The sequence below is a fragment of the Acipenser ruthenus genome, chromosome 58, assembly GCF_902713425.1.
Source record: "Acipenser ruthenus chromosome 58, fAciRut3.2 maternal haplotype, whole genome shotgun sequence".
Taxonomy (NCBI): Eukaryota; Metazoa; Chordata; class Actinopteri; order Acipenseriformes; family Acipenseridae; genus Acipenser; species Acipenser ruthenus.
This window is the reverse complement of record NC_081246.1, coordinates 2,071,157-2,084,175: the sequence shown is the minus strand read 5'-3', so window position 1 is coordinate 2,084,175 and position 13,019 is coordinate 2,071,157. Positions and strand designations below refer to the sequence as shown.

At 38.6% G+C, this 13,019-nt stretch overlaps 1 protein-coding gene across 1 annotated transcript in view; it reads left to right on the top strand.

Annotated features, from left to right (window-relative positions):
* The window catches only part of LOC117407655 (myosin heavy chain, fast skeletal muscle-like), a 35,068-nt gene that overhangs the window by 9,151 nt on the left and 12,898 nt on the right, over window positions 1-13,019 (top strand). Inside the window, exons 12-31 of the mRNA XM_059017874.1 lie at window positions 635-753; window positions 846-995; window positions 1,096-1,266; window positions 1,349-1,652; window positions 2,008-2,081; window positions 2,208-2,295; window positions 2,554-2,671; window positions 2,759-2,882; window positions 3,578-3,714; window positions 4,144-4,399; window positions 6,220-6,462; window positions 6,555-6,731; window positions 6,820-6,965; window positions 7,572-7,662; window positions 7,751-8,140; window positions 8,222-8,348; window positions 8,440-8,558; window positions 8,637-8,833; window positions 8,922-9,105; window positions 12,038-12,203. Of these exons, the coding sequence (XP_058873857.1) occupies window positions 635-753; window positions 846-995; window positions 1,096-1,266; window positions 1,349-1,652; window positions 2,008-2,081; window positions 2,208-2,295; window positions 2,554-2,671; window positions 2,759-2,882; window positions 3,578-3,714; window positions 4,144-4,399; window positions 6,220-6,462; window positions 6,555-6,731; window positions 6,820-6,965; window positions 7,572-7,662; window positions 7,751-8,140; window positions 8,222-8,348; window positions 8,440-8,558; window positions 8,637-8,833; window positions 8,922-9,105; window positions 12,038-12,203 (3,381 nt within the window). The remainder of the gene's footprint in view (window positions 1-634; window positions 754-845; window positions 996-1,095; window positions 1,267-1,348; window positions 1,653-2,007; window positions 2,082-2,207; window positions 2,296-2,553; window positions 2,672-2,758; window positions 2,883-3,577; window positions 3,715-4,143; window positions 4,400-6,219; window positions 6,463-6,554; window positions 6,732-6,819; window positions 6,966-7,571; window positions 7,663-7,750; window positions 8,141-8,221; window positions 8,349-8,439; window positions 8,559-8,636; window positions 8,834-8,921; window positions 9,106-12,037; window positions 12,204-13,019) is intronic.

Here is a 13,019-nt window from a genome sequence, read left to right as displayed (position 1 = left end):
TTATTTCAGGGCTTATTAGACTAAAGCCTGTCTTCATCTGTGTAGACAGAAAAAATCCTGAAATATCTGAAAATAATTCATATCAACTTAAATGTTCAAATTATGCAGGAAATGTGATCTTCCGGCGGATAAAACAGATGAACATGTTAGAAAATAGGCAGATATTATTTTACGGATCAACCTGTGGAAAAATTCAGCAGATTTTGCCGTTTCCACCGAAAATGAAACCCTTTCGAAAATCAGACCCCTTGTGTTTGGTTTCAGTGGCTGATGAAGTCAGTTATCTAATGGGACTGAACTCAGCAGACTTGCTGAAAGCCTTGTGCTTCCCGAGAGTGAAAGATATCACAATTGCTTTATTCGTGTACTTCACTGTGACCATGAGCAAGTCACTTAACCTCCTTGTGCTCTGTCTTTCAGGTGAGGTGTTGTTGTAGTGACTCTGCAGCTGATGCATATTTCACACACCCTATGACTAATTATTATTAATAATACACCACAAAACGTTCAGCTTACAGTTAAAAATAGTTTGAGAAACACATCGGCTAACAGTTACGAAACACAGATGTAGATATCCTATTTAAACATCTAAGATTACCAGATGCCATTAATATGATTTTGTGTTTGGTTTCAGTGGCTGATAAAGTCAGTTATCTGTTGGGACTGAACTCAGCAGACTTGCTGAAAGCCTTGTGCTTCCCGAGAGTGAAAGTGGGGAATGAGTATGTGACCAAGGGGCAGACTGTCCCCCAGGTAATGTGTTTGCTCTCAACCTTCATACACATTGCACAGAATTCAACTTCATAGTATTTTCATTTAACAATTAATCTTTTATCTTTTATTAGGTCAATAATGCTGTTGGCGCTCTGTCTAAATCTGTCTATGAGAAATTGTTCTTGTGGATGGTTATCCGTATCAACGAGATGCTGGCTACAAAGCAGACAAGACAATTCTACATTGGAGTCCTGGATATTGCAGGATTTGAGATCTTTGATGTAAGTTTAATTTATCATACTGCTTATATATTCTTTACTACCTATCACATGTTTTATTATTGTTACTGATGCTATTCATATATTTTATACATGTATTTAGTTCAATAGCTTGGAGCAGCTGTGCATCAACTTCACCAATGAAAAACTGCAACAGTTTTTCAATCATACCATGTTTGTACTGGAACAAGAAGAGTACAAGAAAGAAGGGATTATTTGGGAGTTCATTGACTTTGGTATGGACTTGGCTGCTTGCATTGAGCTTATTGAAAAGGTATATAAAAAATAATCATCTTTGCACCATCCTTGGTATCTCGCTATTCTCCTTCTAACACTTGAATCTTAATTTCCACTAGCCTATGGGAATATTCTCCATCCTTGAAGAGGAGTGCATGTTCCCCAAGGCCTCAGACACTTCTTTCAAGAACAAGCTGTATGACCAGCACCTTGGCAAGAGCAACGCCTTCCAGAAACCTAAACCAGTCAAAGGCAAACCTGAGGCCCACTTCTCCCTGGTGCACTATGCTGGAATTGTAGACTACAACATCAACGGCTGGCTGGAGAAGAACAAGGACCCACTGAACGACACTGTAGTGGGGCTGTACCAGAAATCATCCGTGAAACTCCTGGCCCACCTTTATGCCACTTTTGCAGCTGCAGGTGCTGGAAAAATGCCATACCTTCATTCACTTTTGAAATCACATTATGTGTGACTAATTTCATTACAGTAACACTTATTATACTGAATGTTCATTTTTAGGGCTTTGAGTGGTTTTCCTTTTTGACAGTGGCTGAATGCTACAAACAGAAAATATTGTTTTTCTTAATATCTAAACTTGTTTCAACACATCTTAGAAAAAAACTAACTTTTCAGGTAGACACTTGTTCAGTTCAAGCACCCCCCCCCCCCCAAAAAAAATAGGAACAGATACAGGGACTCAATTTTGGAGTATTAAAGATGATTTTAGAATCAATTGTATCATATCAGTCTGAAGTTTATTCTTTGTATTTAAAGATGAGGCTGCTGCAAAGGGGGGTGGAAAGAAGAAGAAGGGTGGTTCCTTTCAAACAGTGTCAGCTCTTTTCAGGGTATGTGTTTTTGCTTTCTCTTCTGCAGTCTTGTCAGTTTATGTCTATTCCTCCCGCCATTTAAATAAAGTCTGCTAGTTTGTCAATAAGAAATGCTAAATGTATCATATATTTGTCACTCTACAGGAGAACTTGAACAAACTGATGTCCAACTTAAGAAGTACCCATCCACACTTTGTGCGTTGCCTAATTCCCAATGAGTCAAAGACTCCAGGTAAATATACTATGATCATAAGAACATAAGTAGAACATAAGAAAGTTTACAAACGAGAGGAGGCCATTCGGCCCATCCTGCTCGGTTGATTGTTAGTCGCTTATTAATCCCAGAATCTCATCAAGCAGCTTCTTGAAGGATCCCAGGGTGTCAGCTTCAACAACATTACTGGGGAGTTGGTTCCAGACCCTCACAATTCTCTGTGTAAAAAAGTGCCTCCTATTTTCTGTTCTGAATGTCCCTTTATTGTAATTTTAGGTTTAATGGAAAACTTCTTGGTCATCCACCAGCTGAGATGCAATGGTGTGCTAGAAGGTATCAGAATTTGCAGAAAGGGATTCCCAAGCAGAATCTTGTATGGTGACTTCAAGCAAAGGTATCAACACCACTGAGTGTTCCCTCTTTTCCATTTCTCTGTGCAGCTATTAAAAGTGTATAATGACATGTTCTATTTTTGACATAGATACAAAGTGTTAAATGCAAGTGTTATACCTGAGGGTCAGTTCATGGACAACAAGAAAGCATCAGAGAAGCTTTTGGGATCAATTGATGTAAATCACGAGGAGTATAAATTTGGGCACACTAAGGTTAGTATACATAATGTCTTTACATATAGCATCACCTTGAAAATGTTAATGTACAGTGTGACAGGGTTGAAGCGTGTGTTTGTGTCTATAAATAAAGAGTGTGTATTTTGTATTTAAGGTTGGCAGGGACATCAATCATGTCCCAGCCACATGGTACCAAAGGGATTCAAAATCCTGTGTTTGCAGGAGGGTACAAAGTTTTTGTTTGTTTTGTTAATTAAAGTGTGCACTAGCAGTTTGAAGTGCAAGTCTCTGCCTCTGAGTCTGCTTGCTGTCTTTTAAGAGGCTTGGCCGTGATGCTGTCCAGTCACTCTTGGTGTCAGAATGGGATAGCGCCCTCTTGAGACTCAGACTCAGGAAGCTGCAGTGAAATCACTGATGTGCACGTTTATTAATAAAACAAACAAAAACACATGAACAAGGACCAAAATAAAAGGTTTAAACAAAACAAATCCCTACTTTGCAGGCTGGGCTGTGCCTTCAATGAAATGTATCCTTGCTATTTACATGTGCAGGACTTCCGCCCTGTCACATATAGCAACAATTCATTTAAAGGCCAATGTAAGCCACATTACACTTATGAAAGTCAATCATTTAGACAGTCTTTGTTTATTATATGATCAAGTTAACTTACCATTGAATGTGATGCTGTGCTAAGACAAAACCATATTTTACTGTGAATCTCTTGAATACAGGTGTTCTTTAAAGCTGGTCTGCTGGGTGTACTTGAGGAGATGCGAGATGAAAAATTGGCCGCACTCATCACGAATACTCAGGCTCGCTGTCGTGGGTTTCTGATGAGAACAGAATTTCAAAAGATGATGGAAAGGAGGTGAATGAAGAAATACAGAGGAATTGCAAAAACATCTGAACTAATTGATATATTTGAGTTATGAGCAAATTGTAAACATTTAGAAGAGTTCTGAATCCCACACTACTTCAAGAGATAATAAAAAAATAACCCCTCAGATCAATGTAACTATGTAATATGACTGGAAGCAGGGCTTACCAGGTATTAATATATAGTCATGACTACAGCACCCCTTGTTCTTAATAGAATCAAAAATCAGATTAACTAACGGTTCCTCAAGCTAGTTTCTTTTTTTAATTTGGTAATGGTCTTGTTCACAACATCCCAGCTTATGAAGTAGCCATATGGTGCATTTATTATTCAGATTGCATGTAGTATTTAGTCAGCATTTGCACTTAAGTAAAATAAGTAATCTAGAACTGAAGTTATTACCTTGTTCTTGTATTGTAGGGAGTCCATTTTCACCATCCAGTACAACATTCGTTCATTCATGAATGTGAAACACTGGCCGTGGATGAAGCTCTACTTCAAGATCAAGCCACTCCTGAAGAGTGCAGAATCTGAAAAGGAAATGGCCAACATGAAGGAAGAATTTGAAAAGTGCAAAGAAAATCTGACCAAAGCAGAAACAAAACGAAAGGAGCTTGAGGAGAAAATGAATTCTGTGATGCAGGAAAAGAATGACCTGCTGCTTCAAGTCCAGTCGGTACGAGTCTGTTTTGTACTATGGCTTTTTAGTCCACATACATGATGTTACTTTCAATGTTTAATTTAGTCACAGCCTAGAGAAATGAATGATGTACCAGATTTAAAGTGTCTTCTTACGGATTAAATAAGTACAATTTATGGACAGGAGTCTGCTATTTGAAGATTGTGGAGACCCATAAAAATTATTAAGTCAGGTTATAATTGAACTTTATTAACTATTTTATATATGAGGGGGCTCCCGAGTGGCGCATCCAGTAAAGGCGCTCCTCGCAGGATGTGTCCTATAGCCTGGAGATCGCAGGTTCGAGTCCAGGCTATGTCACAGCTGACCGTGACCGAGAGTTCCTAGGGGGCGGCGCACAATTGGCTGAGCGCTGCCCGGGTAGGGAGGGCTTAGGTCGGCAGGGGAATCCACGGCTCACCGCGCATCAGCGACCCCTGTGGCCGATAGGGCGCCTGTGGCTCTGCAGCGGAGCCACCAGATTATTAACTATTTTATATACTTTCTCTTAAAGTTATTGTTAAAGTTATTGAAGCACTTCCATTAGCAACATAGGCCGCAAATGTGCAGTTTTGAAAGAAACACAGGTATTGACACACAGGTATTTTCTATTTAAAACATGAAACTGGAAGCTCTCCGTTTCTAAGCCTTATTCTCAGGTTATCTGTTTGCACTTCCTGAGTCAAAGAAAGCTTGCAAGGTTTCAGGCAGAAAATCTATAGTACAAGTGCATACATTGGTTAATCTACAAGCCTATTACCAGCAAGTTCCAATTAACCTATAAATTATTTATTTCTTAGCAGACGCCCTTATCCAGGGAGACTTACAATTGTTACAAGATATACATTATTTTTACATACAGTTACCCATTTATACAGTTGGGTTTTTACTGGAGTACCTTGCTCAAGGGTACAGCAGCAGTGTCCCCCACCTGGGATTGAACCCACGACCCTCCAGTCAAGAGTCCAGAGCCCTAACCACTACTCCACACTGCTGGGTATATACCTATTACACAAACTCAGTCTTGCTTTCGAATTACCACCTCCTGCCCAACCACCACCACCTCACTCCCAGCCTCGTCCTGAGGGGGGAAGTATACGATGCTCCTCTGCCTAAACATTTTCGTTCACTGGGATGAACACATCTCATAGATTTATTATTTTATTGTTTGTTTTTTTAGCAGGCAGCACCGGGATGATCCAAAGGATGAGGCTGTGCTCCAATTATTTTTATTTGTATTTTATTCACCCATTGCTTGGTTTCAATGTTTTTGGAAATCTATAACATTTTGTAGTATAATAAAGGTGGTTATTTAACCCAAGATTGTCCTGACTGAAAGCAAGTTACTGGCTGAATGCATGTAAGTCAGTAGGGGCAGCAGCCATTGGTTATTGACAGGAACGAAGCCAGTGAAGGGGTGAGAAAACATAAATTAGAAAACAAAATGCAACTGTTAAGACAGTGAATCTCGATCTCTATCAAAGATGCTCTCTGTGGATTTAATAAAGTGTCTTATGTTACAGTTGCCTACTATTATATGGGTGGCAGTGTTTGCATCAACATGATCCCATTATTAGTGCCATGTAGTGGTTCGTAATTTAAAGCACAGAACTGGAGATTCATTTTTGGAAGTCGGGAATGGTCCCATTTTAACTATGGTATCTCACAAGATTGCTGGGGACAAGAGCACCACAAATACATTCCCTGGTACTTATCCTTTCAGGTATTGTCAGTATCATGCACATGTGCTGCACAAAATAGGTTATGCATTCAAATCTACATTTGTTGATAACAATATTTTTATAATGTCTTAATAGGAAAGTGACAGTCGCTCTGATGCTGAAGAAAGATGTGAAGGGCTTATCAAAAGCAAAATCCAGCTTGAGGCTAAAGTTAAAGAGATTACTGAGAGATTGGAAGATGAGGAGGAAATGAATTCTGAGCTGACTGCCAAGAAAAGAAAACTGGAAGATGAGTGCAGTGAGCTCAAGAAAGACATTGATGACCTAGAGCTTACATTGGCCAAAGTTGAGAAGGAGAAGCATGCCACAGAAAATAAGGTTAGGATTTTAACACATGACATGTAATTATTTATTGAAAAAACTGGACAGCAAATACATCCATTTGTTTGGTTTCTAAACCTTTCATATAGGTTAAAAACCTTACTGAAGAAATGGCTGCTCAGGATGAAAGTCTTGCAAAATTAACCAAGGAGAAAAAAGCCCTCCAAGAGGCACACCAACAGACCCTTGATGACCTGCAAGCAGAGGAGGACAAAGTCAACACTCTGACCAAAGCAAAGTCTAAGCTGGAACAACAAGTGGATGATGTGAGTGAAGCCGATGATGCAGACTCTCAAGGGGTTTCACTTAATCAAATATATTAATATAATATAATTTGCTGTTCCTTTTATTTAGCTTGAAGGTTCATTGGAGCAAGAAAAGAAACTCCGTATGGACCTTGAGAGAGCCAAAAGAAAGCTTGAGGGAGATCTGAAACTAGCCCAGGAATCCATAATGGATCTGGAAAACGACAAGCAACAATCAGATGAGAAGATAAAGAAGTAAGATTGTATTCTGTAAAATGTATATCCTAAAGGAACTTTGGACATTTCAACAAAAGAACAACCATGTAAAAAAATATCAATAAAAAACAATTATATATAGTGAAAAGTGTTGAATTTAAATCAAGGAAAGTAATGTTCTGGTCACCTTGTTACAAAAAGGATATTGCTTGTCACATGCAGACAGTCTGAAATAATTGAATCAATTCAGTCTTGAACAAAGAAGACTACGTGGTGATCTGGTTCAAGCATTCCAAATTCTAAAAAGTATTGACAATGTTGACCCAGGGGACTTTTTCAACCTGAAAAAGAAACAAGGAACAGGGGTCACAAATGTAAATTGATAAAGGAGCATTCAGAACAGAAAAAAGGAGGCACTTTTTTACACAGATAATTGTGAGGGTCTGGAACCAACTCCCCAGTAATGTTGTTGAAGCTGACACCCTGGGATCCTTCAAGAAGCTGCTTGATGAGATTCTGGGATCAATGCGCTACTAACACAAACGAGCAAGATGAGCCGAATGGCTTCCTCTCGTCTGTAAACTTTATTATGTTCTTATGTTCTTTTGTTCTTATATATATATATATATATATATTACTTTAAAGGAAGGACTTTGAAACAAGTCAACTGCTGAGCAAAATTGAAGATGAACAAGCTTTGGGTGCTCAACTTCAAAAGAAGATTAAGGAGCTTCAGGTATTGTGTGAAGATCAAAATCTTTTAATTAACAGATGAGAAATTATTAGAAATGTTTAATCCATCTGCTCAATATTCCATGTTCTAGGCACGCATTGAAGAACTTGAAGAAGAAATCGAGGCCGAACGAGCGTCTCGGGCAAAGATTGAAAAGCAGAGAGCTGATCTTTCCAGGGAACTTGAAGAGATCAGTGAAAGGCTTGAGGAAGCTGGCGGTGCAACTGCAGCTCAGATTGAAATGAACAAGAAACGTGAAGCTGAGTTTCAGAAGCTCAGACGTGACCTGGAGGAGTCCACTCTGCAGCATGAAGCTACTGCAGCTGCTCTTCGCAAAAAGCAAGCCGACAGCGTGGCGGAACTGGGAGAACAGATTGACAACCTCCAGCGTGTGAAACAGAAGCTTGAGAAAGAGAAAAGTGAATATAAAATGGAGCTTGATGACCTCTCCAGCAACATGGAATCTGTAGCCAAATCCAAGGTAAACAGCACAAGTTTGTGCTCTAATATACAATAAAAAATTGAGTTATTGTACACTAATCTTTTTCAACTTTTAATAAAGGCAAACCTGGAAAAGATGTGTCGTTCTCTGGAGGACCAATATAGTGAAATTAAGACGAAGAACGATGAGAATATCCGTCAGATCAATGACATCAGTGCTCAAAGAGCCCGTCTCCTGACAGAGAATGGTATGCTTTTACTGCAGTTACTGCATGATGTTATTCTACATGTTGTAAAGGAAGGACTGCTTTTAAATAGCTATGAATATTTTTACTTCAGGTGAATTCTCTCGCCAACTGGATGAGAAAGAATCTTTAATTTCTCAGCTCACAAGAGGAAAACAGGCTTTCACTCAGCAAATTGAGGAGCTCAAGAGGCACATTGAGGAAGAAACAAAAGTAATACATGTCTCCTTTTTATATACAGTGTTTTTGTCTTTTAAATGTAATGTGTAACATTCCCATAATTCTTTAAAGGCCAAGACTGCCCTGGCTCATGGTGTGCAATCTGCCCGCCATGACTGTGACCTGCTTCGTGAGCAATATGAGGAGGAGCAGGAAGCCAAGGCTGAGCTGCAGCGTGCAATGTCAAAGGCTAACAGTGAGGTGGCTCAGTGGAGATCAAAATACGAAACTGATGCTATCCAGCGCACGGAGGAGCTTGAAGAAGCAAAGTAAATAATCATAGTTAACTTACAACTTTATATTCATTTAAATTCTATCATTCTTTAACCGTTTTCTGTACTTGAACACTTTTCCCAGGAAAAAGCTAGCACAACGCCTTCAAGATGCTGAGGAACACATTGAGGCTGTGAACTCAAAGTGTGCCTCTCTGGAAAAAACAAAACTGAGACTCCAGGGTGAAGTTGAAGATCTCATGGTTGATGTAGAAAGAGCAAATGCACAAGCCTCTGCTCTCGACAAGAAGCAGAGAAACTTCGACAAGGTACCCAAAAGATGTTTATTACAAAGACAGATTGGTCTCAAACATACGTTGATGAGTAGATTAATGTGTTTTACAGGCACGAATGATCATTAATGCCCAGTAAAACAGACAATGGGTTCTCTCTTAATTCCAGAAATGATCCCCTTGTACATGTATTAAAAAAGACTCTCACACTAATCACTTCACTCTGCAGGTGTGATTGAATAGTTTTCCATTTAGTATAATTGTGTACCTGTTTGTTTCACTGGCTAACATGCTGTTTTAGAAGGAGCATGAACTTCTTGATTGTTTTAGGTTGTTAAGAATAATGACAAACTAAAATAAAAAAAACAAGCTGTGTACCTGGAGAACCGCAACCAGAGAGCCATTGGCAAACTCAGACCACAACATGGTCTCATTTGAAATATTTTTTAAAACCCCAAAAGTAATGACTAAAGCTAAGGTTTACAATTTTAGAAAAGCAAACTACGAAGGTATGAAACAGAGACTAACAGAAGTAGATTGGAGTAAAATAGAGAAAACATCCACAGAAAAAGAATGGCTGTTTTTTAAAAATGTAGTACTAGAGGCGCAAAACAATTACATCCCAAAAGTAGACAAATCTAAATCTAAAACAAAATGGCCAAAATGGTTTAATAGATCAATTGAAAAATATTCAACGAAAAAAGGCACTTTACAGAGCATTTAAAAGGGACCAAAAACAAAGTACACAGAAAGAGTACTTGGAACTGCAAACACAAGTCAAAAAGGAAGTTAGGAAGGCCAAGAGAGACAGAGAAATTAATATTGCTAAGGGGGCTAAAAACAATTCCAAAATGTTTTTCCAATATTATAACAGCAAGAGAACATTCAAAGAGGAGGTTAAATGTCTAAGAGACACAAATGGCAAAATCATAGATGAAGAAAAAAAAATAGCAAATATATTAAATTATTACTCTTCACAGGTTTTTACAAAGGAGGACATGGACAACATGCCCGACATGTCAACCTGTTCCTATCCAATTTTAAATAACTTTAGCATAACAGAGGCAGAAGTGTTAAAGGGACTAAGAGCTCTTAAAATAAACAAATCCCCTGGGCCAGATGAGATCCTCCCAGTAGTACTCAAAGAAATGAAAGAAGTTATTTACAAACCGCTAACCAAGATCATGCAACAGTCTCTTGACACAGGGGTTGTACCGACAGACTGGAAAATAGCAAAGTAATACCGATCCACAAAAAGGGAGACAAAACAGAGCCAGGTAACTACAGACCAATAAGCCTGACTTCTATTATATGTAAACTTATGGAAACTATAATAAGATCCAAAATGGAAAATTACTTATATGGTAACAATATCCTGGGAGACAGCCAGCATGGTTTTAGGAAAGGGAGATTGTGTCTCACTAACCTACTTGACTTTTTTGAGGATGCAACATCGACAATGGATAACTGCAAAGCATACGACATGGTCTATTTAGATTTCCAGAAAGCTTTTGACAAAGTCCTGCATAAAAGATTAATTCTCAAACTGAACGCAGTAGGGATTCAAGGAAATGCATGCACATGGATTAGGGAGTGGTTAACAGGTAGAAAACAGAAAGTACTGATTAGAGTAGAAACCTCGAAATGGAGTGAGGTAACCAGTGGTGTACCACAGGGATCAGTATTAGGTCCTCTGCTATTCCTAATCTACATTAATGATATAGATTCTAGTATAGTAAGCAAACTTGTTAAATTTGCAGATGACACAAAGATAGGAGGAGTGGCAAACACTGTTGAAGCAGCAAAGGTCATTCAAAATGATCTAGACAGCATTCAGAATTGGGCAGACACATGGCAAATGACATTTAATAGAGAAAAGTGTAAAGTATTGCATGCTGGCAATAAAAATGTGCATTATAAATATCATATGGGAGATAGTGAAATTGAAGAAGGGAACTATGAAAAAGACCTAGGCGTTTATGTTGACTCCGAAATGTCTTCATCTAGACAATGTGGGTAAGCTATAAAAAAGGCCAACAAGATGCTCGGATATATTGTGAGAAGTGTTGAATTTAAATCAAGGGAAGTAATGTTAAAACTCTACAATGCATTAGTAAGACCTCACCTAGAATATTGTGTTCAGTTCTGGTCACCTCGTTACAAAAAGGACATTGCTGTTCTAGAAAGAGTGCAAAGAAGAGCAACCAGAATTATCCCAGGTTTAAAAGGCATGTCGTATGCAGACAGGCTAAAAGAATTGAATCTATTCAGTCTTTAACAAAGAAGACTACGCTGCGATCTGATTCAAACATTCAAAATCCTAAAAGCTATAGACAATGTCAACCCAGGAGACTTCTTTGACCTGAAAAAAGAAACAAGGACCAGGGGTCACAAATGGAGATTAGATAAAGGGGCATTCAGAACAGAAAATAGGAGGCACTTTTTTACACAGAGAATTGTGAGGGTCTGGAACCAACTTCCCAGTAATGTTGTTGAAGCTGAGACCTTGGGATCCTTCAAGAAGCTGCTTGACGAGATTCTGTGATCAATAAGCTAGTAACAACCAAACGAGCAAGATGGGCTGAATGGCCTCCTCTCGTTTGTAAACTTTCTTATGTTCTTATGTTCTTATGTATAGGCAATACAACCAAAGCACCACAAACACATTGCTTTGCTTCATAAAAAGGCCCCTATTGCATTCCTGGCTCAAACTCTCCAAACATCTTCTCAATTTTCTTAAATTGTTCTCTAATATATATATAATTATGAAATTCCTACATAAAAGAGAAGGAGACATTTCTTCAGACAGAGAGTGGTGAGGGGATGGCATGGACTACCTAGTCATGTTGTTGAGGCAGAATTACATGGATCCTTTAAGACCAAACTTGAGAAAGTTCTGAGATCAATCAGCTACTAGGAATATTAATAGAAATCTACTGATGTATATTTATGACACACATTCATTCAGGTTCTAGCGGACTGGAAGCAGAAATTTGAAGAAGGTCAGGCAGAGCTGGAGGCTGCACAGAAAGAGGCTCGCTCTCTCAGCACTGAGCTTTTCAAGATGAAGAACTCCTATGAAGAAGCTTTGGACCAACTTGAAACCCTTAAACGGGAGAACAAGAATTTACAGCGTAAGCCCCCTTGCGTTGCATGCCGCAGGGTATTTACCTTGACGTTACTTACTAAAACATATCTTGCATTACATCTACCTGCCCCAGCAAGTAAAACCAGGGACACCCCTCAATGAAAAAGAAGAAACAAATGGCCTTGGCACAAACTGCCTCGCAGACTGGTCCCTGGATAGGTAGATGAGGAGGGGGCATTATGTGTGAGGCTGTATTTTATCGTGGTCATCGCACAGTATAGGATTCCAGGGGGATTTATCGAATGCTGTGTAATACGTACTTCCCTGTGAAAATCCCCATTTCTGAAGGAATAATGTAAATATTTTTTAGCACTTACAAAACGATACAGCAAAGGTTTGCTTTACTGACGCGCTATTGGTCACATATAGGAACCTGGCAGCCTGTTTAGTTTGTTTCCAGTAAATGATTAAACACATTGCATAGAGCTGCATGATTTATTTGAAATTTCTTTCACAAAAAAGACACCAACTGCATCAACGATCAAAAATATGTATATCTTCTGGAATTTCACAGTTACTGTTGTTCAATTAAGTATTTAACTGTATAAGAATATTTGTTATATAATGTTATAAAAATGATCATTTTGAATGCAAAGCCATTCTTTTTTAGATTTGTTGGTGATGCGATGAGGTTTGGTGAACTTCACACTTTCGAGAAGCCTGGAATCTTGTATGGTACTAATTGTGTGAGGATATTGGATGATGAGACAACATGTAGAGACAACAATATTAACTGCTGCTGTTTTAAGTAAAATCTGTGATATTTGTCAATTACAGAAGATGTAAGAAACTAACCTTTAGA